We start from the raw sequence: 26,940 nt of genomic DNA, 5'->3' as shown, positions 1-26,940 counted from the left end.
ACTGTCTTGGAATTACTATGGGGAGATAAAACATAAGAAAATAATATAAGGTAACTTAAAAATACAGTTAATTTTAATATGGCTAAATCCCACGCTACTTTATTTACAGTGAGACAAGTAGTGCCCATTGGCACTCAGAATCTGTGAAATGAAATACAAAAATACATTTTGCTTTTAAACATGCATATGGCATTTAATCTGTAATATAAATGTCTAATATGGGAGCATACCTTTAGAGTTGTAAAGTGTTTGTGAGAGCTGGTAAATGTCATAGAATGGTTTGGATTGGAAGGGACCTTTAAAGATCATCCAGTGCCAACCCCCTGCCCCGGGCAGGGACACCTTCTACTAGACCAGGTTGCTCAAAGCCCCGTCCAACCTGGCCTTGAACATTTTCAGTGATGGGGCATCTACAACTTCTCTGTTGTTTGCAACCTGTTCTAGGGTCTCACCACACTTACTGTAAAAAGTTTCTTCCTTATGTCCAATCTAAACCCCACCCTCTTTCAGTTTAAAAAAGGTCCTCTTTTCCTGTTGCTACATGCCTCGGTAAAAAGTCTCTTTCTTATAAGCTCCCTCTATATATCGAAAGGCTGCTATGAGGTCTCCCCAGAGCCTTCTATTCTCCAGGCTGAACAACCTTAATTCTCTTGGCCTGTCCTCATACGGGAAGTGTTTTGGACCTCTGGCCATTTTCATGGCCCTTTGCTGGGCCTGCTCTAACAGGTTCATGAATATGTATCCAAAGCAAGCTACTGTAATTTAAAAATTATTTTTTAGATTGCATATTACTTAATATTGTTTTTTTTTTCTTAGGCATGTCTGAAGAGTGTTCTACCATTTCTGAACTTCAGTTAATTATGTTGTACTTCCATTACTACCGTTAACGCTGGTAGGCACAGGGAAATGATTGAATTACTCTTTTCTCAAAAGACCGCAATAACTTGACTTAATGCATTCTCATTTTTTTTTTTTTTCTGACCTGCTGAAGGTTAAAATGTTTGCAGGAAACTTCTACTTTCTACAGTCTTGTAAGGCGATTGATAACATCAGCGTCCTGATCAGTAGTAGCAGTGATGATGGATTTTTTCTTTTTTTTGTTGATAATTATATAATCTCATCAAATATTTCCACATACAGGTATATGCAGAAAAGCCCCAAACTGAGCATTATATTGAAGTAACGACTGAGTTACTGGCTAGTCATAGACACTGTTCAGTGGGGTAGAAATAAATGCCACATGAAGTGTGTAGCACACAGGCCCCACTGCTAGTTTATTTGTCTTTATATAGAGATGGAAATGCACAGAAATTATCTGTGTAAGGTCATATTGAATGTTTTTTGGTTTTTTTTTTTTTTTTTTTTTGTGGTAACTAAAGTGGTTAAGGATTATTATTTTTTTTTTTTAATTTGCAAGCATTAGCACATTTCTTTGCATCTGTGTGACAGTGCATCAGGAACTTGGTGATGGCTCTGAACAAACTGAAAACTGTAGCCATTGCCTAATTGATCCCTGTGCTGGATCAAGTAACTATATTTTCTTGTTAATTTGAAAAAATATTTTCTGACTTGTTCGTCATTAAAACTAATACTGTAAATGAAAAGCAGTAGGTGAATATAAGATGAGAGATAGTCAAGGTGGATGATGTTTATAAAATTTAAGAAGTCATCTTTTTCAGTGTTCTTTACATGTACTTTATAATACAGATGCTGTTTTTTTTTTTCATACAAATCCTATTCTATTCTTTTCTGTTGCACAGATTGGCCTGTGTTAATTAATGGAAATAGTGACTACACACAGAACAATGCCATATGAGTGGTATAAAGTTAGAATTTATGCATTGTTGTGCAACTGCAACACTGAATGAGGCATAGTTTGTGGGATTAATAAGTTAAATAAATACTGGAAATTAAAAGAGCCCCCAAACCCAAAAAAACAAACGTACTAAAAATGAAGGTGTGGGTTTATCCATACTGTTGTTAGTATGTTATGTAAACTCTTCATTTTGTAATTTTAAACCTCTACTATTGGATAGCTATTTTATTTTGAAGATTAGAAAACGCCTCCAGAAATTAAAAACTGGAATGCTTTTTCTTTAAGATGTGCCTTCACATGGAAATTATTCTGTGCTACTGCTTATTGGTAATATGAGCTGCAGTTCAAAGGAACATTTAATGTTCATTTAATAAATTCCACCATCTTTTTTTTCCATCTTAAAATGCAGTCATGTTTAACAGATTCTCAACATACCACTCGAAATAGCAGTATTTGGACACCAGCTGAAAAAATAGGTGGAGTACCTTATGAGGGAGGAACATGCATCATTCTTTTGTTTAACAACTTGCTTCAACAGATTTTATTTTTGGGGGTACATTTGTGTCGGAACCTTTTTTAAATTTTCATATGCTCAACAGATTCTGAAGGAAGTGGTCATGGGAGTGAAGATGCATCAAAGGACAGTGGTGAAGGTTCCTGTACTGAATCAGAAGAAAATATCTTGGAGGAGGAACCGGCAGAAGAGAAAGTAGAAGAACAGCCCAAAAGCTCCGCTGAAGAAGAGGTGCCAACAGCCGACAAAGAGGTAATTAAAACCGAAAAGAAAGAGCAAGAGGATGAAGAAGAAAAGCCAAAAAAGAAGAAAGAAAAAGAAAAAGCAGCTGAACCTGATGCTGTGGCTGATGAGCAAACAAATGAACCAAAAAAATGGAACTTGCGCAGGAACCGACCTTTGCTGGATTTTGTATCGATGGAAGAATTAAATGATATGGATGACTATGATAGTGAAGATGACAATGACTGGCGGCCTACTGCTGAGAAAAAAAAAGGAAAAAACTCACTGCGAAAAGAGGGAAGTGATGGAGATAATGAGGATGATGAAGATGATGGGAGTGGAAGTGATGAGGATGACAATGATGAGGAAGGTAATGAAGAAGATAATAGCAGCACAGCTAGTGATGGAGGATCCAAGAAGAAGAAGAGTAAAGTTCTTAACAGGAATAATGCAGATGATGAGGAATTGACAAATGATAGCCTGGCTCTTTCACAAAGCAAGAGTAATGAGGTAGTGCAACCAACTTTCTATAATATATCTGTTGACAAATGGAAACTACTCCCCTGTATCTATTCTGTTAATTTGAAAAGTTAAACTGATTGGCTGGAACTGTGTTTACAGGAACAGGTGAAGCAGCAAAATTGTGCTAAATAGGCACTGCATATTAAATAACCTTGCTTGGACCATTTGGCCAATCTAATGCCACTAAAGTCAATAGAAGGACTTCTCTTGGCTTTAGGGGGGGGGGGGTTTGGATTAGTTCTAAAGCAAATAGGAGGTCCAGTATGCAAATCAGCATGTATTAGTGAGACTTCTAGTTCTGTTTTAGCATAAACGTTGCATATCTGTAATGATCTAAAAGTTAAAAGCATCTATGACATATAAAGTAGCCAAATGGTAGGTTAGTCTTTATCCTGGCCCTTCTTTGTGACAAACATCAAAGTGTGAACACTCAAGTTCACTGATAGAGGAATTCTAAGTAAAGAAATATTCACACTGCATTTAAAATCAAATAGGATAATCATAATTTATGTCGGGCTTACTTACAGTGCTCACAAATTAAGTAATTTCTTGCAGTACTAAAAAGCATTTGGGGAACTAATTATATTAAATATTTTCCGATTGCAGAATGTAAACATTATATAAATGTTTAATAATGCCACTTTGTTTTCCTGTGCACAATTACAGTTTCCTTGAAGGTTGTGCCTGTGGAAAAACTGAGATATTAGGTTGTCAGGGTGGTTGACTTAATGTCCTGCAGTAGCAGAATTTTGAACGGAGGAAAAAGAGTTGCTGTAAAATCTACATTCAATTTTTAGGAAATAATTGTAATGTCAAAATAACATTTGATAATGATAGTGGTATGACACTATTTAAAGTTCTGCTGTTCCGTTTAATCTTTATTTTAATGTGTAAAATGACAGGGAACTAAACAGTATTTGGAAGAATCAGTTGTCTCCATTTAAGATACTTTGTTATGTATTTTATATATATATAATTGCAAATGAGCTGTGCTGTTTTAATTACTAGTAATAATTGTGATTGGGGAAAAAAAAACCAACATAATTTTGTTTGTTTTTTACTTTTTGCATAGGCATCTTCTTTCATTCTAGCTCTGTAATTCTAGTGGTGTTACCTGTATTCCCTTGGCTTAGGAGCTGAGTATGTTCTAACAATACTTGATGATCAGAACTTCAAATAGAGATAGGCAATTTTCTTTCAGACTTGTTTCCCATATCAGAATGGAGATGTGAGTCTACATTCTTAGGGATATATTCTCGGATATGTCCATAGTTTCCATTGACTTAAAAATTACTTCTGTTTCAGAAACCCAGAGCTGTCTCTGCATCTTTTGTGAAGCTTCTTAATATGCATGGACCTTCAGATTCTGTTCTTGCCTTGGATTTAGGGCATCGCTCAAAAGCTAAAGTCAAAATTGGAAGTTCAAATTATAATTTTGTAACTGGTAATTTATCTTTACTGCATGTAAAGCGAAGTACAGTTTATGAATAGGTCTTTAACAAGAAGTCTTACAGCAGCGAGTATCTGTAGACTGGATTGTAGACTAATTTTTAGACTGCTACTCAATGGTATTATAACAGTATACTCTTTACTACTACAATATTTTAAAACAGTAAAAAATAGTAAAAAAAAAAGGTAAAAAATCCTATATAGCAGACAAATCTAGCAAAATCTCATTACACTGCAGAAGCTAAGTTCTTAGAAAACCAGATGTCTGAATGCGTAATTAATTTATGAAAGTAAGTTCAGGTAATTAACACTGAAAACACTGTAGTGTCTTTAATATGCATTCTTCCTTTCTTTTACTTACTTTTGGGGGGGCTGGATGGGTGTGTTGGGAGTAGGTTGTTTGGGTTTTGTTTCTGTGATTTTTATTTTTTTTTCTACATTTTACAGAAGTATTTTGAGGTCTGCATATACAGTATTTTAAGCTGTTTTGTAATGAAATACTATGTGCTTTTCTAGTGTATTAAGCACAGAATACAAACTTAGCTTTCCTTTCTAGGGCCAAGCATCTTTAGTAGATAAATGGTGCTTTTCTGTTTTTATAATTGCTACACCTTTGTGGGATTCTTCTCTTCTCAGTGAGGTGGTTATTTTTTTTTTTTTTCATTCCTTTAAAAGTTAGAAATATATAGGCATATAGTTTGAAATGCTCACTTTCTTCATTAACATCACAGAAATGGGAATTTCAGCTGATTCAGGTGAAATCGTTTCACTTGCATAGGGAACAGGACTTGTTCAGGAGTTGGCAGCAATTACCATCTCTACATAAAAGGTCCCATGCTTTTTAGGCAAGTAGGGTCAGCTTCTGGGATGGGGTCTTTCAGGTGCTTATATGGACTAAGCAGGGGAGAGCAGCATATGTTCCAGATCACTGCCTCTCTGTGTCTGCATAGAAAATTATATTTTTTTGCTGTTCTCTTTGACCTGTTGGTTCTCTTCACACAAGGTAAACTATAATGGATGGGGATCCTAACATTAAATCCAAATTTGATGCCCTTCCATCTTTGCTTGTTCCTTTTTTTTTAGGCCCATGCTTGCATATGTTCTCACTGCTTGATAGCTAAACAGCCAGTGTTATTTCAGTGTTGCTTTTACAGTACAATTATGTTTATTTAATTTAAAGCAATAGTTTCTTTTTTGTTTTTTTTTTTTTTTTTTCTTTTTTTAATTACCCGACCTTAGGCTTCCATAACAGTAGAGATCACAAATTTCTTTTAAACTTCTGTGAGTGAAGCCAAATAACAGTTTAAATCAAAGGTACTGCCAGAAAAAGCTGATTTCTGTAAAGTTGCAAGATGCATCTAAGAAGCCTGTACCATTGCACAATTAATCTTCCAAAGTTAGAGAGTATCTGCTGCCATTTTCCTATCTATAATGTGAATGGTAAGCTAAACATGAGTATTTTGAGTAATGATGTGCCACAGTATTTTTGAAAAAATATGTGCAAGTTCCTTGCTTTCCTCAAAATGCTTTGCAAGTTTGTTCTAAAAGGAGGATATTGAAAGAAATGCTTCTTAAGTCAGAGCTCTGTAGCAGGGACTCTTGTATTTCTCACACCAAGTTGCCTTTCCTTTAAGGAAGCATGACCCTGTGAATGGTTGTATAATCTTTCATTTTTACTTCTAGATGAAGGCTTATTTTGTTCTGTGTTTTTTTTTGTTGTTGTTTTTTTTTTTTTTTTAATAGGTCATGTTTCTTTATGTTGTTTAGAGAAAATGGATGGGAGATCCAGAAGCCTGTCCTAACTGCTAGAAGTATGTGTTTGACCTTTCCTAGGTCAAAACATTTTAACAAGACACCTCTATTACTTGGGGTAAATTATTTGAACCTAGCTTTAGGTGGTAAGGTTATTTTACCGCTTTATCTTGCTTTAAAATTAAGCAAATCTTTCCTTTCTTACCCTCCAAATACTTGCCCAGGTTAACCTAAAGTACAAAGAGACTTAATGATTCACTGAAAATTTTGTGTGGAGACCCACTGTATCAGATTGAGAGGCTATCATGAAATAATTGCATAGATTAGTGTGAGAGTTTAAGATCCTTGAGGAAGAATACCAATTTAAGTAGCATTCATGATAGTTTTTATCTGCTTAGGCTACACAGGCACAGTATTGGTGCTGTGGTTTATATCATAAATGGGAGATTGGAATGAGAACAAAATGTTTGAGAGCATGTTCTACCTTAACTTTTTTTTTTTTTCTGGTAGGATAACAGAGCAGTTCTGGAATATTCTCAGATCCCTGATCATTTGAATGGATGCCATTTAGACTTGAATTGTCAGCCTCTGCTCTGAAACTATTGCTATTTCTTTATACTGCAATGTTTATTTTTTACTGGTGTGCCTAATTTCACACTTCCCTATATGCCTTCATATCACCAATGAAGGTAGTTCAAGCTCAATGTTTGCTTTTAGTATACAAATAAAATATATGGAAGCCATGAAACTTTGCAGAAGAGACAGTGTCTGTATCTCACTGTGTGAAAATAATAAGTAGTCTAGATGATGTTTATGAAAAAATTTACATACAGCTTTATTTGGTTTGTGAAGCACTCCTTTGTGTTTCCTTAGAGAAATTCCATATTAAAAGCCACATTCTTTTTAAGTGGTATAGTTTGCATTGAAGGTTGCCAAAACAGAACAGTGTAATTGTTCCACAAATCCTTACTCCTGTATATAATCAGAAGAAAATAAGTTGTTATAGTTTTAATAATTCATATGGTTTTACATAGAGACATAAATTTGCATTACAACAAAATACAACAGGGTTGATTTTTTTTTTTTTTTTTTTTTTATATATTTTATGTAAGTGAAAACTTGGCAGGCTTGTGTTAGCTGTTTCCGTATTTTTTTGGGGGGGCGGGGAAGGTGCAAATTTTAACAAAATGAAGCAACTTTTCTGAATATTGGAACATTTGAAGGTCACCTTTGGCCTTGGTCTTTTTTTTTTTTTTTTTTCCAGTGTGTTTGCTTTCAAATGGTTTCTTCGTGTGTGTGTGTGTGTTCCTTTTTGTAGAACATAAATGGTTTAAAGACATACATGTTTCTGTCTGAGGAAATAAGAGCCTTCTCTGGCCTTTGGATCTTAACAGGTCTGTAGGTATATTGAGATCAAATTGTATCCATCCTTTCTCCCAGCTCTTCTATTTGTGGATAAAGTATTTGAATGTTTTGACAACAAAGAGGCTTTCAGTCTTGTGAAAATAATTTGTCATCTTTTTTGTTTGTTGTTCAAAAATTGAGCAAAGAACAGATCTTTTGTTTGTTTTAAATAAAATTGAAGTTCCTAGCATAATCTATGTGTCTTCATTTTTCAATATTAGGACTCATTGATCCTTGAGAAGTCTCAAAATTGGAGTTCCCAGAAAATGGACCATATTTTGATTTGTTGCGTTTGTCTTGGAGATAACAGTGAAGATGCTGATGAAATAATCCAGTGTGACAACTGTGGAATAACAGTGCATGAAGGTAACGCAACCCTTCGTTGTCATTGTGGGAGGAAAGCCTATGCTTTGCTTTTAATGAAATTTTGACTTGCTTTATTCAAAAAAACTGAAGCCTTTGAACTTTGGCAGGTGATTTTTTGTAGTACTACATGGATTCTTTTTAGTGGTGAAACATCCATCTTCTACTTTAGCAAAGCAAATATAAACAACTATGGGAGAGGACATGGTCTTACAGATGCCTAGATGATGAATCACAGTCTCCAGATACTGGAGCTATACGTTGTATTTTCAGGGCTTTAGTATGCTATATTAAATGTATGTTTGTCTTACCTATTTCAGTATAGAAATTTGATGACATAACTGGGATATAAAACCGTGAGAATAGGAAGTTTTCTAAAAGGAAAGAGTTTTTTACGTATATTTTTGCTGTACCAAAAAGGAAGAGAGATGGCTAGGAAGAAAGGAAGGAATTGTCCATGAATTTAGTTATTATTGAAAACATCTAGCCTTGAACTTTCTCATAATTTTCACTAACTTGAAATGGGGGAATTTTACAGTTAAAACGTACTCAAATCACTCTTTTGCTAATTCCTTCAAAAATCTAGTCTATATATGATTATAAATGTGGGAGGTCTGATTTTAAAGAAATGCTTCTGGAATGCTTCTGAGGTGAGTGTATAAAATTTTAACAGCCTTACACAGAAGGTGAGGATGTACTGTCCGTTGTTGCTCTTTCTCTTGAAGATGGAAGGTAGAATAGAGGCACAGAGTCCACTCTCTAACACAGAGAGGCAAACCTGCTTTTTCTTTATTAATCAGGTTTCCTTTTTGTTTTGTTTCAGCATTTCTGATATCCTGTACCTTTTTAGGGCTTCACTTATTTTTAAGGTTTCTCAGGAAAATTAGATAGCCTATTTCAATCCTTGAAATTAAAAGAAGGTAGACTTTCATTCTTCAAAAGCTCAAAAGGCATTTATTTTGTTTATGTGACTCCATTTTAAAAATTTTTGGAGCTGGCTAGCATGCCTTTTCAGGTAGGAAGTGCTTTTATTAATCCCTTACTTCCCTTTTGCTTTCTCATACTAGATTGAGAATTGTTTCAAAACAGTATTTTTCATGCATTGAGCTCTAGTACAGTTCTTTGATTAACGTCAGTTAAGAAACTGAGGATGGAGTTTCTGTCCTCAGGTTCAGGTGCCTTATGTTAAATGTCAACATGTACTCTAGCTCCTGAACTCCTGCTGCGGTCCTTTGAAGAGCTAATCAGTACTGTCAGTGGCGTTTGGAGAGCAATTTAGTTGACAAATTTATTTATGATGAGCTGAATCACACTCTAGGTGCCTTTGAGGGCATTAGTCAGGTCTTCATTGACTATAACGTGTTAGGTTCCTGAATTTAGGTGTCTTGGTGTGCTTGCAGAATTCCTTCCTCTGTGTCTGAAGTTTTTGGAAAGTAATGTTCAATTTGAGATGCAGTAAGCTAATAAAAGTTAGTTTTATAGAATCTTGAGAGATTTTTTAACTTTAGCTTTTTAAACTATCTAATATTAACTCATGAAGAAAAATCTAATGAAAGTGTCTTTTGCTGATAGTTATTAATGCCTATTTGAGAATTCCCCAAACATTACATACAGTCAATACATCTAAACCCTAAAGCTGTGGAACTCCCTGCAAATGCTTCTGTAAGGTTGATTTAATGATTGTACAGTTGGTCTTGTTAAAGTGAAGAATGACTGTGATAGAAACATGATCTGCCTTTTTGGAACAAAATGATGGCAAATTTGTTTTTTATTCCGGAGGAGTGCCTTAAAAATCCCCAAAAGATCACTTCTTCATTTTTAGTTTAGTAAACCTCTGTTGCTACAAAAGGTAAGATTATAGCTGACTTTCTTCCACAGGAAAATAGTTCCATAGTTCAAAAGTCACTTGAATTTTAGTAGTTCCAAATCTGTCTAAAAGTAATTGCTGCCGTTGTTCTTTTTAAAACATTACAGGAAAAGATTCCCTATAGTCCCAGTGATATAAAGAGTACAATGTGTATATGTTTCTTTTGTTGTTACTGCAACAAAGTAAATTAGATTCATTCAGAAGATTTAAATTGCTGGTTTGTTCTCATAAGCTCTACAGTCTGTACAAGCTAATTGACTACGGATGTTGGTTAATTTTTCATACTTATGGTTGAATGTTTAGCTCTTTACAACTTATTTTAATAATAAATACTCAAAAGTATATGTAAAGCAGTTAAAGTTCTGTTTGATTAGGTGAAGTTTTAGAAAAAAATAAGCAGGCTGCGTAGGTGAAGGTAATTGCTGGCTGCGATAAAAATGTAAGTTTCCCCAGCAGCAAGCTGAACTTCCAACCAATAGTAAATGCAATTTAGAAGTTTATTTGATGTTTTATGTGTGTATTTCATTGCTAGATATGTATATCAGTTTTTAAATACGTTAATAGTTTTTTAAGTAGAAATAAAAATTTGATTTTGGTGTATTTTTTCTGTACTTTGATATTTTATAATGATAAGAGCAGGTACTATTTTATATTAGAGCTTGTTTCAGTAATTTGTTTAAATAATTGCAACAAATCAACATTTTATGAAAAAATTTGGAACTTTTGAAGCTTTAGTTTGATTTAATGATCTTATATATAAATATGTTCAAATAGATTGGAGATTTCTGCCCTCCTGCCCGGTGGTCACTGACTCACTGTATTACTTTTGAATGCAGGAATAATAAATGAAGACAGAGAGTATAATAAAGTTGCAGTCAAAACTAAAATGCAATGCAACAAATAATTTTTGTCCCTATTGGCTTAATCATTCAACTCATGTGATTTCCAAAAATAAATTAAGAAGTATTTGAGGAAATAATTACTGTCTAATCACATAAACATTGCTTGTAAACTTGAAGATTTTTTTTTTTTTCTTAATGTTAACAGAGGCAAGGTTTACTGTTCAATATCAGTGGCTTTAATCTGTACCTCATAACTGTGTGCCCAGATCATGGACAGAGGCTGTATTATAAGAAGTCCTTCATGCTCTTATATCTATCTGCTTTTCAGTTTGAAAAATGTGTTCTAATAATAAGTGAGTCTGTTTTGTAAACACATTGGAATCCAAGAATTTGTTCTTATTTTTGCAGGTTTCCTTTAGTAGGTAGATTGCCTTGGCTGCAGATGCCATGCTGTGTCCTGAAATTTGTTCTATTGTTTGAGCTTCCGAGTTTTTCAGAAAATGCTGTTTCTAGCACAGTGTTGAATTAAGAGGCTCCTATTTATGTATTGGATAGAAATCGACGCAGTGATGTTTATCTGTGTGTGCCTGCAATTGAGAAGGATAATATGTCCATTTCCTGTGAACTGATTTTGATACTTAGCAGTTGTCTTTTCCCTAGCATTTCAAAGCCAGGATGCCTGTTACTCTGAAAGGCCCAGACAAAGCTGCTGGAGTACAGCAGGATTTTTCTTCATAGTTTTTGAACGCAATTTCAAGTTGTGTTTTCAATTGATATTTTTTCTCTACTGTTCTATAGCACTGTAGATACTTACTTGGAAGGAAGGGCACTCCTTTCACGTCCTACTGGTGTCCCACCCAGGGACCCACATAATGATGATATTGGTGATTTGACTGTTCTTTCCCTGAAGACCTTATTTTCTTTCTCCTTGTTGACTGTTACAGAAACTGTTTTACTTCACAGGGAGGGTCTTACACCCTTGGCTTTTGCTTTTGGGCTCGGCTGAAGTGGAAATTTTCTGTCTAGCACATAATCTTTCTGGTGACTGGAAGAGGTTTTTCTATGGTGGCTGCCTCTGTGTTTAATACAAAGTTATTCACTAGCTGTGAAAATGCTGCCCTTGAGTCAAACCTTCTTCTGCTGGACACCAGGACTCCCTGGGGTGGGGCACACACTTGCTCTGGAAGGTCAGCCTTCCAGTTGCCATCCCAGAGTGGCTGCATGCCAGCACAGCTGTTGGCAGGAATCTGTTACCCTCTTTCAGAGGGTAAGCTAATGCTACCTTGTGTTTTATGTCATGGAGGGTCTAGATCTCCATTCTCCTTTGCTCCGGTAAGTTTTGGCTTTTCTAGCACAAGGTAGCTTACCGCTGTGCATGCTGCTCCATTACTCATGCGCCTGGGTACTTGATATTTTCACCTTTTACTTTTGAGAACCTGGTGGAGAGGCTGCCTGTTCAGTCATGATTTGTATTCCTTTTGGTTTGCTCACTTGTGTTAACGAACTTTTACATGAGGTATTCCATCGGAAAGCCAGGGTGATAACTCATCTGGGAGCAACTCTGCCAGTGCTCATGTGGAACACAGCAACATGGCCCAGAGTTAGAGGGGGATTCTGATTCAGACCTAGAGCCATGGACCATAAATAAATACTTTTACTTGCCTTACTGACGAGTTTTGAGATTGCTAGAAATTCAGTTTCCTTTCCAATACAACTGTGCTGTGTGATGTTCATACCACCTGCATGGCCTGCATCACTTGTCCAAAAGCTGTCTTTGCTCTGCAGACACATTTCCAAAAATCTATAAACTTCGTGGAGCAAATAACTGGTTCAAAATGACAGAAATCTGTAACTGCCTCTAAAACCATGTAAGTAGCATAAGTGTAATGCTCATTCAATACCCGCTCTTATCCTTTGCATTCATCTTTTATGTCTAAGCAGCCTGTAAGTCCATCAATTAAAAATTGATCTCATTTCACATATCTTCCAAATTTTCAAAAAAACCCCCACATTTTTCCCCCCCAAAAACCCAGAATTCAAACATTAAAAAAAAAAAAATAGGGAAAATGTTTACATTGATTGGGAAAAGGTCTGTCTTACTGAATTTGTAGTGTACAGTTGCTTTCTGGAGTGTTTACTTCTGAGTGGAGGTAATTCTCATTTCTCTTTATAAAAATCTTCTTTAGGCACTAATCTGTCATTTTGGATAAACGCTTCTGTGGTAAGATCTTGTAATAACAGGACACCCCCAACTGTGGTGTCGGGTTTTTCTGACATTGATTGCAGCGTGTCTGAAGAAAATGTCTGGTGCATCTCATATCATGTGCCATAACTGTAGGTAGTACACTTGCCAGCTATTGCCCTTGGGGTAGTTGCTGTGAATTAAATGAGAGAAGTTCTACATTTTCCAGCTGTTACTTTTCCAGCCCTTGTATTTGTTTCTTACTTCACTGTGATGTGATGGCAGAGAGTAAAATTTCTCTTACTAAAAGCAATAGTGTAGTCGCCATATACTTTACACTGTAGTAAAACATCTTTGCATTTTAATTTTGCTGCTTACCCTGGTCTACTGCTGTCTGGTAGAAAAATTCTTTTTGCGAAATCATGTACTTTAGTACTCTCTGTTTACTAAATAAAAATACTATTCTGAATTTATGGTGCATGAATTAATTGATGTCTTTAAACTGTTGGTCCAATTAAGGATTGAATGTAACCTATTTTGAATACTGTGATCTCAAATCATTTAATTTTGCAAATCTACAGTTCACCTTAAAGTTCATGTTTTCATGATCTTTATAATAAGATCATGTTTCAGAGTATACGTAGATATAGTTAGCGTATGCAGATGTTCTGTTTGACTGGCAAAAAGTTATTCTCCCAGAGAAATGGAGAAACAGATGCAGCCAAGGCAAGAATTAAATCGCTTTTCCCATTTCACTCAGTGATATAAATTTCAGAACAATTGTTTAATGGTAGCATTTTAAAGTGTTTGCAACTTCATCTTAATGACAATCACATAAAAAATAAGCTATTGACAGAGTACAGTGACTTTAAAATCAGGGAATAAAAATGTTTGTTTTCTGTATAAAATGGCATACATTCAATAGACAACTTGGCCATAATCATAACATATAGATGCCAGTTGTGGAACAGTAAATGTGAGAGTTTTAACTTCTTGTCTTTTATGTGTTTAAATTCATACGTTAATATCATATGGAGCCAGTTTTATTGTTTAGTGCAAGAAGCATTCAAGGAGGTGGCAGACATGGAGCTGTGATACAGTAATTAAGAATATACAAACATGAGGATTTAATGAACTTTAGTTGAAAAGGGGCTCTTAGGTATTCTAAAGATCCAAAATTCAGGATTTTTGTGAACATTAAGGAAAAGCAGAGTGCATTTTAAGCAAAGTGTTTAAAAGCTGTTTTATTTTCTTTGACATATCTTCCAGTCAAAGGGGCGGGTGGTTGACTTAATGCTGAACAGGTCACAGGTACAGTGGTAATAACTGAAACCAAGCATGCCCTTTACAAGTTGTGAATCCTTTCCTCTGCTGTACTTTCAGTCTTGAAGTAGTCACACTACCTACAAAACTGCAGTGTTTTTAGAAAGAACCTAAAGATGTTATTCAGGAGATTTACTTGTAGCGAGCCCTTGCATTGACATAAGCAATTCCCAACAATTCATATGGGAAAGTTGGATTGCACAACTTTTTCTTGATCATCAGATTAACTTTAATACTAGAATGGAGTGATTTATCAAGCATCAGCTTCATATCTGCATGTTTATGCATTTTAAACAGTAATAAAAATAATGGTTTTAAAAATTTTTGTTAATAGGACCAAAATAATTCCTTCAGCACAGCAAAAGAAGGCAGAGAATAGTAAGTTGAACCTTGTTGTACTCGAAAGTTTTAAGGATCCTAAAATGATATATTTAAAGAGGTAATTGTCCGTTACAGATAAAAGAATATTCCTGTGGTGAAAATACAGCAGCTTTTAAAAACTGTGAACTCTTGATCTATGTATTGTAACTCTTCAGACACATTTGGACAAAAGTGCATTTAGATTTTTTTATCATGTGCATTTTGTAATGTAGGTCTGATTTAATACAAAAAAAATTCAATTATAGCCATGGACTAGAAAACACTTTTTTTTCCTCAGTTTCAATTTAAGGGAAATATGAGTCGCTTAGCATGACTATTATAAAGTTACTTGAAATTGGAAAGTGAAAGCCGCCGAAAGTGTGGTCTAGAACTGCAAGTTCATCTCTTTTGTTCTTTTTCATTAGTGTTAATTAATTGCATCTGTTTGCTTGAATGTATTTGATAATCCGTTTATCTCCAATTCTAAATTTTGACAAGATGTGCATAGCACTCTTTTGTTTAAAAACATGTTGTTAATCTGACCAAATTAGTTTGTTTTTTTTTGTTTTTTTTTTTTTTTTTTTGTTGGCAGGTAGTATTGCAAATTGTGATAACAAAAGAAGAAATAAGGGCAATATATTGAGAAATTTTGAATATTTTTTAAATTTTGACACTACAGATGCTTACTAGATGAGCAGCATTCCTCAGATTTGCCAGGGTTTTCGTTATGGTTGATAGTTAATGATCAGAAAATAGATTTCCAGTTCTTGAGGAACTGTAAATTACATACGTTTTTTTGTTTCTCAATATGTTGGAACAAAGAATTAGCAAACATCTAGTACAAGAAATATTGTAATGTCTATATATAGAAGTGGAGCAACTCACAGAAGAGACTGAGGTACTTATTCTGGAATAACTATCACGTGATCAGAGCACTGGTTATGGGAGAATAGATTAATATCCTTGCTCTGCTTTGGACTGGGCAAAGACTTGAGACGTTTTCACAGACAGGTGAATGCTACAATGATCTTAGCTTTTCATTGTTCCATATATACTTACTTGGACTAAAAATAAAAGTTTTAGCGAAATTGATACATTTCTACAAAAGGGGTTTTGATCTAAAACTGCTTTTGCCTTCATATCTCAATTGAAGTGAAATAAAGTGGTTTTTTGTTCCTTGTACATTTGAAAAACAAACATTACATCTGCTGCTGTACACATCTGGCATCTTAAAGTCAAATGACATCATAATTCTGTTATTTTCACTCTTTAAATTAGGACAAATATATTTTTTTCATTGCTTATTTTTGGTTCTGAGTTATTTCACTGTTTTTGAATCATGGAAGTTTTATTATTTAAAAATTGAGCTAATAGTAATTTTTTTCTTCACTATATATTTTTGGCCTGCAAGGAACTTTCTCTGCTAGATTTTTATTTTATTTTTTTTTTAAAGGAATTAAATTCTTTTCATATACATACCGATTTTTGGTGTCAAAACCACATGCAAGATTTGTCATCTTGTATTTTGTAGCTTTACAGACATTTCATGGATACAGCTGTTCAACAGATTTGTATTATCCATACGTAGCTTTATTTGGCAGTGTACACCAAGTCTTATGGGCTGTATTTCCTTTTCTTCAGCTCTGTTGTGGACAAGATTGTTTTGATGTGTTTATTACCAATGATCAATGCTAATCTAGCCTTATTTTCTCCAGCTAATGACCATCCCTTTTGCTGGTTGTAACACTATGGTGTTTAGCTTTTGCTAAATGGTGGTTAGGGAAAAGAGTAAATAAATGCCTCCTTGTATATCAGGGATCTCAAACTCTTTAAAATTGTCACTAAGACTTATGTACAAATTGGGACAAAAAAATACGGGTTAAAAATCCAGACTTTTTTTTATCTACTTGAAAAAAAGACCTAGGTTTGTATTCTTATAGAAATAATGTTTAACGTCAACACATATGGTAAGTATGGAAATAATTACAGCACATATGTGTAATTTTCTAGAAAGAAGGATAAAAAAATAATCAGGTATAAGTGACTGGTAAGTATAAGGCAGCAACTATTTTAGAATGAAGGTAAAATAGTTTGGGGAAGTCACCATTCTAATTTTAGCATGTTGATCGCACTTAGATTAGAAGAGCAAATCTAATTACCTTCAGTAGTGAAGAAGTATTAGTGTTTGAAAAACTGATTTTATTTTGCCATATGGGTTGATGACAGTATTACTCCTTCTACAGCATTAGGTAATTTTTAATAAGTACATTTAGGAAAAGGTTAATATGTTTAAATGTCTGGAGGAATTATTAAAAACTTAATTATTCATCAACTCTATGATATCAGTGGGTTGTGTGTTTGTACATTAATGTAATTGCTTAAGAGTAGCTTTACTGGCATGTATTCAAGATTGTTATTAGAACTTAAAAAATGAGTTTTTGGATTACTACTTAAAGCTGGTATCACATTATAAAGAAAATGGAGTTACTTTGTGTGAGTTATATGATCTTTTATATACACCTAATGAAACTTGTCTGTGAATGCACTTCTGCGCATTCCTTTGATTCTGGAATACTTTTATAATGAAAAGAAACGTTCTTATTTTAATTCTTATTGATGAGCCTCATTCTGTAATGGAGGACTGTATTTCTTGAACGGTTCCTACAGTGTTACTGCTTATTTCGTGAATGTAGTTTCAGTCTATAATGCAGACCTCTGTTTTTGTCACAAGGGGAGTTAGAGTACTGTTGCTATTTTATTACAGTCACTGTGTAACGAACCAAATTAACAAATTGTGTTGTTATTTAATTGCAGAATTCAATAATTTAACTGTTCTGCAATCACAGATGTTGACTTGATCACTGTATTTGACAAATAGCTGAATTTAATCTTTTAGTAAAGTCTCTACTGTGTTTTAAGTGTTGATAATGTAATTGTATTTTTCTCTTAATGAAAAATGGCTATATGTTCAAAATGTGGAATATGCAGAGATACAGTTTTGTGATGATAAGCTATAAGATCTTCCTTTTTGTCATTTGCGGTAGTAATAGTACTACTCTTCTGCAAAATCTAAATAACAGGTTTCGAAATCACTTTATAAGTACTGTTTTCCTAAATTTGTGGTGATTAAGCATGCATAGACACCTTAATCATAAAGAATGTAGTGGATATACCAAAGAACAGAGAAGCTGCATGGTTGAGACTAGTCATAATTTAAAACCAGGTAAAAATGAAAATGCTTAAAAAAAAAGCCTAATATGCTTCATCAGTCCCCAGTGTGGTATCTCAAAACTGTCAGTCTGTGCTCTGCAAACTATACGTTAGTTTTGAAGTTATAGGAGGTCTTCTAAGCTCAGTCCTACAACCCCTAAGATGCAAATAGTATTTTTTTATCTAAAGTGTATATTCTCTTTTAAGTTGATTTGGATGCTGAATGCAAACTGGAAGAGTGGAGTGCATATTTGTTGACTGAATACTACTGGCATAATCAACATCTAAAAAAAAAAAAAATTCAACTCCTCACCCCTTCCTCCCTGCTTCCCCTCTCCGATAACGTTCATTTTCAGAGTAGGGAGAGGGAGAAAGATAGGAATATCCGAGATAATTCTACAGATGTTCACAGGTTCTTTAGCTTGCTGCATTTCACTTGAAGGCTATTTCTTTATTTGAAAAAAATGCTTTGAGTTATTCTCAGTGTTTGTTGGTTGCTTTAAGTCTTGTTTACTTACTTTACAATTGTTGCTAAAAGAATAAAGTAAACCAGCCTGTTTCTTCTTGTTTTTCAGTTGTAATCTAAGACAGTCACATAAAATAGATCACTTAGAATTAGAAACTCTTTAAAATGTAAATTTTGCACTAAAGAGAATTTTTGCAAAAATATTGTAAGCTTTCTTGAGAATCTTAGTATCATTCCTCTGAATGTACATGTGTGTATATTTCCTGCTGAAATCATAACTGATAACTGTCTACTTCTACAATTGTCTTTTCTTATATTGCTGTTTCATTTTTTCATGTGTGTAGGTTGCTATGGTGTTGATGGAGAGAGTGACTCTATCATGAGCTCTGCTTCAGAAAATTCCACAGAACCTTGGTTTTGTGATGCATGCAAGTGTGGTGTCACACCTAGTTGTGAATTGTGTCCTAACCAGGATGGGATCTTCAAGGAGACTGATGCAGGCAGGTAAGACTGAAGAAGAGGTGTTTTGAATTCGATGTCATCTTACATTTAAAAGATTGGGTTTTACCCTAGTCCATTCCTGTATGAGACAATGTCATAAATTAAACTTGGTTGTTTATATCCTCTCTCTCTCTAACCTCACTTTTGAGTTGGGTGCTCTTTGGATAATATTTTCATGACTGTTTTAATATTAGGAAGATGATGTTATCTAAAGGTGAATTAGAGCATGAAGATTTATGGATGTATGAGGAGAAGATGTACCTATGTAAAACAAAGATTATCATTTGCTTCGGGGAACTGATAAATCTTGTTCTTCAGTACGAAGTCACCATGTATTGCTATATGTACATATATGTCTTACTGGATATACTAGAAGACCTTTCTTTGTTCCCTTGAACTACTTGTGTGATGGATCTTTTTTAACCAAAAATACACCAGTGAAGATGATGAGAGTCTTTAAGAAGGAACTTTTTTTTCTTTTTATGTCAGGAATTCGGTTTACATTTAAACAAAAAGGTTTCCTGTGTAGAGAAAGTTAATATCCTGTAAACTCTTACACCGTATTCAGGCATCTGCAAGGATAATAGCATGAAAGGCTACTCTTGCTTTACCAGTGGCTTGAAGTACTGACAGCAGGGACTGGGGATCAGAAACTTAGAGAAAAATTGTGTAGTTGTTTTGGGTTTGCTCAAGCTTGGAGGTTGCAGTGAGAAAAGTAGGGTTTGAGTCCCGTGAGCCTCACTGCTGAATAGTGGTATTATATTCTAGCAAGGACAGCTGGTGTGGCTAGTCACAGTGGTTCTCTGATGGTGGCTGAACTTGTAGTGTTCAGTATCTGTCGTCAATCACTGTAGAATCTGAGCATTCTACATTCTATCTGATAGAATCATCTCTCTTCTATCATTCATTCTATCTGAGCATCTAAGTGTTCTACTAGTTCAGCAGGGAAGAAAAAGAGAACATACATTTATTACAGACATTAACAACACTTAACAGAGTAGGACAGTGAGAAGCATTGCCACATCTTGAGAACACCTTCCCCCTACCCCTCCCTTCTTCCCGGGCTCAGTTCTGCTCCCGATATCTCTACCTCCTCCCCCAGCAGCTCAGGGGCAAGGAATGGGGGGTGCAGTCAGTGCTGCTGCTTCTTCCATATTCAGTGGGGGGGGCTTCTGGAACTTGTTCCTCCTGCTCCATTGTGGTCCCCCTCTCACAGGAGGCAGTCCTCCACAAACTTTCTTCGACCTGAGTTCCTCCCACGGGCCGCAGTGTTCCCCACACTGCTCCATCATGGGTCACCAACTTTCTCCAACTGGAGTCCCTCCCATGGCTGCAGCCCTTCCCGAGCTGTTCTGGCGTGGGACACCCCCGCATGCTGCAATCCTCCCAGCACTGAATTACAGCAGTGGGGCTGCCTTTTCCCACAAGATCCCGGCCTTCTTCTGGCACAGCACCTTGATCATCGAAGCGAAAAAGAACAGGCCATAAATCAATGTCTGCTCCATCATAGATCTCCATGGGTGGCAGGGAGGGGCTGCCCTGCTGTCTCACCACAAGATACAGGGGGGTCTCTGCTCCGGCACCTCCCCCCTCCTTTCTTCCTCCGTTCCTCCACTGACCTTGGTGTTTACGCAGCTGCAACAACTCCTCCTCGCAAGTCCGACTCCTCCTCACCACATCCCTTCTTAAATATGTTATCGCAGAGGCGCTGATTGGCTCAGTTTTGGTGCAGAGGTGGAGCTGACTTGGAGCTGGGGGAGCTTCGAGGAGCTTCTAACAGGAGGCTGCCCCTATAGCCCCCTCCCCTGCTACCAAAAAACCCCACCACTCACTCAACCCAGGACACCTTGCTAGTATTGTGCTGCTTTTGTGGGTAATCCTGAAGAGTAGCAAAACACTGAAGTGCCCTTCTGTAGTTAACAACACAAGAAAAAAAAAAAAAAAAAGATAGTCTGCATCAGAGGGGGAAAACACCTCCCAGACTTCTTGTCATAATATATTGGGAGAAATATGTGCTCCATTTCAAGAAAGGAAAAGTAGAATTTATCCTTTCTGTAGTATTCTGCTTTGCGCAAGATAACTTCACTAATTCCTTGTACAGACTCCACTTGAGTCTGCTGACTTTCAAGTATGATGGAAGTAGGAGGAGAAATCCGTACTACTTTTTAGTAGAGCTAAGGACTGGGTGTTGCTAATGTCAGGTAATGGTAAAAAGTAACAAAATTATTATATTGAAGTTGTGCTAAAGGTGTTCAGACCGACCTAGCATATAATGATTATTTTGAGTGATGAAAATTATATTCTCGATTTTTGAGAGTATGCTTCACTTCTGATAATTTCTAGCCAGAGGTGAGCTTTTCAGGGTGCAGTTCAGGTCTAATTTGAGAATAAGCAGATTAATTCTCATCTCATGTTTTCCATTCCTGTCACATTTGGAAAACAAAGATATTAATGGTAGCTAATTTCTGTAATAAAGGACAGAGCTGTATTATCAGTGATGTCCAATTTATGGCTAGTGTTACTGTTTTGGGGTGGGTGGTTGGTAGTGTGTGGGGTTTTGGGTTTTGTTTTGTTTTTTTGTTTGGTTGGTTTTTGTTTTGTTTTTTGTTTGTTTGTTTCTTCTTGTTTTTTAGACCATGACACGTTATTTTGCCATACATTTTACAGTTATATAAATTGCAGGTGTGTGGTAATACGCAAAGCTTTCAGATGCTGGGCCTGTCATAAGCTTTACATTGATCATGTCTCAATGGAAAGGCAATAATTCACTGTTATGGCTGCTCAGAGGAAAGAGAAGCTTTCTTAATCCTGTTTGAACGTATCTGTTTGAGACATAGGAATATAGAAGTCTGCAGGCATATCTTACTGATGATAATGGATGAGTTTGAAAGAATCTAGTTAAATATTCAATATTAGTACAGATACTTTAACTACTCTAAAATAGAGAAATGTCAACATTTGTAACTGTAAAACTTTTTGTGTTTTTTTTATATGAATTCATAGACACATTATTTACAGTTAGCTATATACTGTAGAACAGCATCTTTTGTATTACCAAATCGCAAAATACAACAGCGTCCTCACTCTTTCTTCACTCATTGGTTTGTAGTCATCTTCATGGTTTTTTTTTCTACTCATTGTGAAGAGTTCCCTAGTTATACTTGCACAAAAGCTAGGAAGTGAGTTAAAATGAAGTAATTGTTTAATCTTATCATCTGTGTTAATAAGCATTTGTATATGTTATCACTTAAGTATACAGCTGTCTTATAGTGGATGCATAAGCATATCTGTATTGTCTTTTTTTTTTTTTCCCCTTTTTTTCCCCCAGTTACTTGGTCTTCTCTGTATATATATATTTATTTATTTATTTATTATATTTTTTTATTATTTTCCAGTCTTACACAGACTTTACTGTTGCTAATACTGTAATGATCTGGTCCTGCCATTATTAAAAGCTCAGCAGAGCTCAGAATGATGCTTTGGAAATCTTTTTTTAACATATTGTCTGTCTTCAGAAAAGTAAATATGGTATTAAAATGTCATAAATTGATTCAGGTTTTGTGGATTAAATTCCAGATGCCCTTTCATTTCTCCCTTAGTTTATATTTTTTTCCTGATACCAAAACCAATTTGAGTTTGTGTTGGGAATAGAGAGATGAGGGTATTCGTAACACTGAGCTTTGACCATTGGTTATAGATGCTAGCAATAACCTTTGGAGGAATCTACCTTTCTCCATAGAATATACATTGAGCTCAACTTCTGAATTTGTAGCTGAGATGAATTTTAAAGATATACATACAGCGTGTAAAAGAAATTGTTTTCCCTTCATGTTTCCCCTTTATAAGATGCATGTGGAAGACATTGACAGTAGAAGAAAATACTGTGCTATATTTAAAAAAAAGTTACACAAGTGAGTCAGGATGTCTAGTGAATTATTTTGACCTTATAGAAGCAGCTGTGCTCCTTTTTAACTGCTTTTGTGGTTCAGATCCTCAGTTTCTAGTCTGTTGTAGGCTCAACAGCATTTGTGAGTCTCCCTTACAAAGCTGTTATACAATTAAACAAATTGTACTTTCCTGTTTTCTATTTTAATAATGGTACTGCTATATAGAAAAAATGTTTTTTGAAGACTAAAGTCAATTGTCTATCAGGAAATGCGTGAATGAGCATTACCTGACAAACTGTATTTTAACCTTTTTATTCCTGTGTTCTGTAGGGTGGTTCAAGCAGTGTTTATGTTGTTTCCTATAAAACCATAATAGAAACTACAGTCAACATTTTTAAAATTGCCTATATTTCTTCTTGTAAAATGGTGTTATGCTTTTGGTTAAGGTGGAAGTGTTCATGACTGGTTCTCTGTGCAGAAGCATATGCCTGCTTTGGTGATTGTGGACATTAACACAATAACTTATCATTATTACTGCATTTTTACCTGCTAGATAATGGAATATAGCTATTGTGAATAAGTATAAGTTTATTCTCCCAGATGAACAGAGTTTATGTACTAGAAGAAACAAATACTAACTACCATGTGAAAATTCCCATGTTCTCTTTCTTTATTATTTATTTACAAATTTGAATTCTAAAAGGTAATGGGGCACTACAGGTTAAGGGTAAGGTCTTGGGGCAGACAGTGTATGTTATGTTCTCACTGTACTTGGTAAACTGCAACCCAATTCAGTTATTTTCTCTAAATACTACCAGAGAGAGACTACAGAATCCTTTAACTCACCATTGCTCTCCATCTCCTTACAACCTTTTTAAAATAAATTCTTCATATGCTTCAGTGCTGGAAATTACACAAACTTATTCAGTTTCTCTTCATAATCAAGTTAGAATAATTTACTTGTTCCTATGTGAAAGGTGAATCATTAGAATAATGAAGTGCTTAATTTCTTAGCAGAAGCCTTTTCACATTAACCTCTCTGTTCTACAAGCATAAATGTGAATTTATGAAATTTTATTTCTCAAAATGCTATTATCCAGGAATATGAATTCTATCCTTGTTTCTGTATGGAATTTTTCTTCTTCTCTAATCAACATCTGTCATCGTTGCTCCAAGCTAAATGGATGGTGAAGTAACAAGGAAGATTATTCTTCTTTGATTACCCAATTTGTCTTAATTACAAGCTTCTAAAACATGTGCAGCTAAACAAATGGGCAGGAAAATATTTAGAACTGGTATTAAAAGCAGCTGAAATTGCTTCAGCTGTGAACTTGACTGATTTGTGTATGTTTTTTAATAAAGATTCAGGTCTGAGTTCACATATAGGTGGTTAAAGAAATGAGGCACTTGTGTGCCAATCACACTGAAATGGCAGTTTGAATCTGTAATACTGTAATACTTGGGTGACACGTACTAAAACATTTTGAGAAGGTCAGTATGAAGCAAGCAGCCAGCTGTTGGGTTTATCATAGATAAACTCCTACAGAGTGCAGCAGCATTTAATACACCAGTGGAGCATGAAAAAACTGTGCAAATTAAATTGAGAAGCAGCTGCTTGTAGAAGATGTGTATCTTTATTGAACTTTGGAGGATACATTTAGGAGGCTGTATTAAAACTTATTATCAAAAATCTCCAACTAGAACCTTGGCTTTTTGTTAAGAATAGTAATTGTGGAGATATGTAGCTTGTGTTTATACAAATTTGTTCAATATAACACATCTTAAATCAACGGAAGACTATAGAAAAGAAGACCAGAATTCAGGTAGTTTTTATTTAGAAACAAGATGTCTCTTTATCTCAGTGTTACAGATCTTGTTCTGCATGTGGTATTTTGCTTTGAAAAGAAAGGTGTTTAGATTCCTTTTGAAAATGAGTAGAATATGCTCATTTAAATGAGTTATTTTAGTAAATGAATAATATTTACTGAAATACACATTTATGCACACACATATGCTTTCTTGTAGAAGATTTCATAAAGATATGGTAGTGATTTAGGCCAAACTATTGACACTTCTGGATACAGTGTGGAAGGTCAGAGGTGGTAACGGGTGCTCCATTGCTCCCCTGCACAGAGACCTTGTGCCTCCCTTGCTTTTGTGGGGATGCAGACAGAAGATGCACTTTTCATATACTAATGAGAAGAATCTTATTTTTTGCATGTAACTTTGTATTAAGTTAGGGGGGGTTGTGTTGGCATGCTGGAGTATTTATACTGTAATAAAACCAGAGATGAGCTTTGCTCCCTATCTGAGCAACAAGAGTTTGGCAGAACACTCGAGTATCTCAGCTTGTTCTCTGGCAGCTGTCATGCTGTCATATTTGTACCATGTTATTTAAACACAAGGTTGTAACTCATCTTTAAATTTTCTTTGAGTCTTCTAATAGTTACAGTGCTGTGACCAAACCAATTTATGAATGTGGAGAACTCTAGTAAAATCTCTAAAGACAAAGCAATGCAGTTGTTTTAAAGTGAATTTACCACTTAGTATCTCAAACCTGAGTGATTTGGCAGTAAGGTAAAAATGTGCTTTCAAATACACAGGTGCAAAGAGTCTTGTCAGATATGACACTATGGTTCATTCAGTGTTGTGGGTTATATTAGAGAAATTTTGTAGAAGCCATTAACTCCACTCTGTAAGTAGTTTCTTACTGTTACTGGGATTTTTCTGTTATCCAGTTATTACCATGGACTATTTTTGGGGAAAATGCTAAATAAATAGTCTGCCCACCAATTTTGTACATTGCAAGATCATTATTTTCTGTTGTAAAGACTTGAATGTATATGTATTTTTTGAGCTTGCTACTGAACCTTTCATATCTTGCTTTTTTTGAATTTCTTTTTGGGTACATGAGTCATATATAATTAACGTGAAATTTAAGAATTATTAATGTGATAAATTACAGCATTATAGGTCTAAAGACCACTGATGAGAAACGTGCTGATTTGGGAAACAATGGGAAGTCAGGGTTACATGTAGCTCCTGACTAGTATAACCATCAGCTTCAGTATTTCTCTTGTGTAGATGGCCAGTTAATAACAGGTTAATAAACATGCTGTTTAAGTGCAGCTAAAACCAGGATCTTATTGCTCTGGTCCCAGCTGAATTTTTTTAATGGACACACAAAACAAAGAAGAAGAGATCGGCTAAACAGTGGTAGAAGATTGGGAAAAGAGAGCACAATAGCATGGATGCAGATTTAAGTAGGTGATAACAGGTCTGTATGGAACCCCTGGTATTTAAAGAAATTGGAAAATTGCATTATGTGGGTAATGAAAGAGCCAAGGGAGAAAATGGTTTTGGCACCATCATGAGTCTTCTTGAATACGGGGAGTAGATTCTGTGATTTTATTAGAACAGAACAGAAGTTTTAGTCTTCACTAGAGATGTATTGCTGTTAAACGTTAATGACTGGGAAGATCATAAAGTGCCGAATTAATGTACTTGCTAAGGGTCAAACACAGCATATTTCAGCTTGATTACATCTGAAGTCTCTAATAGTATCCCATGTCATCTGGGAAGCCCGTAGGTTCAAAGCGGTAGCTACACACCTCTGCAATTTTAAGACTGTTTCCTTGAATATTTTAAGATAACAGAAAGTAGCAATCTTGACTTTCTGTCTATGACAGTTTGCTCACAGTTAGTGAATTAGCAAGGGATAGAAAATAGTTTCTGGAATTTTGATAAAACAGAGATTATTTTGGGGAGGAATACCTTGGGTTTTGGAGTAGTTTGTCTCAGTTGATTTGTCATGCATACTGTGTAGAACAGATTTTGAGTTTGCCATTAACTGATGGTTTGTGACAATGAAAGTTGGATCTTTTAGAAAGTGTTCATTACGTAAGAAGATGTGTCTTCTGCTTCAAGGCTGTCTTGGTAACAGAGTTTCAGGAGATTATGTCTGTCAAAGACAGGCTTGAGGCTGAAGCCTTTACCATTGTGTTGTCTTTAATCACTGGACACTGAGGTCTAGATTCATCTCATTTTATGCCCCTCAGGGCTGAAGATTTAGACCTATTACCCTCCAGTTTGTTTATGGTCAGTGAAGAAGAGTACATCTAAGTAACAGTCTGCTCATCTGAGTTTCAGATAGGCATTTCTGTAATACAACTCAAGTGTGTTTATAACTGAATTCAGCTACTGTGTTGCTTAAAACTAGTTAGTTTTGGTGATAGCAACAGTTGTAACTGTAGCAATGCA

At 35.3% G+C, this 26,940-nt stretch overlaps 1 protein-coding gene across 7 annotated transcripts in view; it reads left to right on the top strand.

Annotated features, from left to right (window-relative positions):
• PHF14 (PHD finger protein 14) overlaps positions 1-26,940 on the top strand; it is a 173,718-nt gene that overhangs the window by 8,919 nt on the left and 137,859 nt on the right. For all 7 annotated transcript variants that reach the window (XM_032991477.2, XM_032991474.2, XM_032991475.2 and 4 more), the window contains exons 3-5: positions 2,416-3,062; positions 7,901-8,045; positions 18,637-18,796. In XM_032991477.2, the coding sequence (XP_032847368.1) occupies positions 2,416-3,062; positions 7,901-8,045; positions 18,637-18,796 (952 nt within the window). The remainder of the gene's footprint in view (positions 1-2,415; positions 3,063-7,900; positions 8,046-18,636; positions 18,797-26,940) is intronic.

The sequence above is a fragment of the Tyto alba genome, unplaced genomic scaffold, assembly GCF_018691265.1.
Source record: "Tyto alba isolate M040663 unplaced genomic scaffold, T.alba_DEE_v4.0 Super-Scaffold_38, whole genome shotgun sequence".
NCBI classification, from domain to species: domain Eukaryota; kingdom Metazoa; phylum Chordata; class Aves; order Strigiformes; family Tytonidae; genus Tyto; species Tyto alba.
The sequence above is the reverse complement of the archived record's forward strand: the minus strand, read 5'-3'. Positions and strand labels throughout refer to the sequence as shown.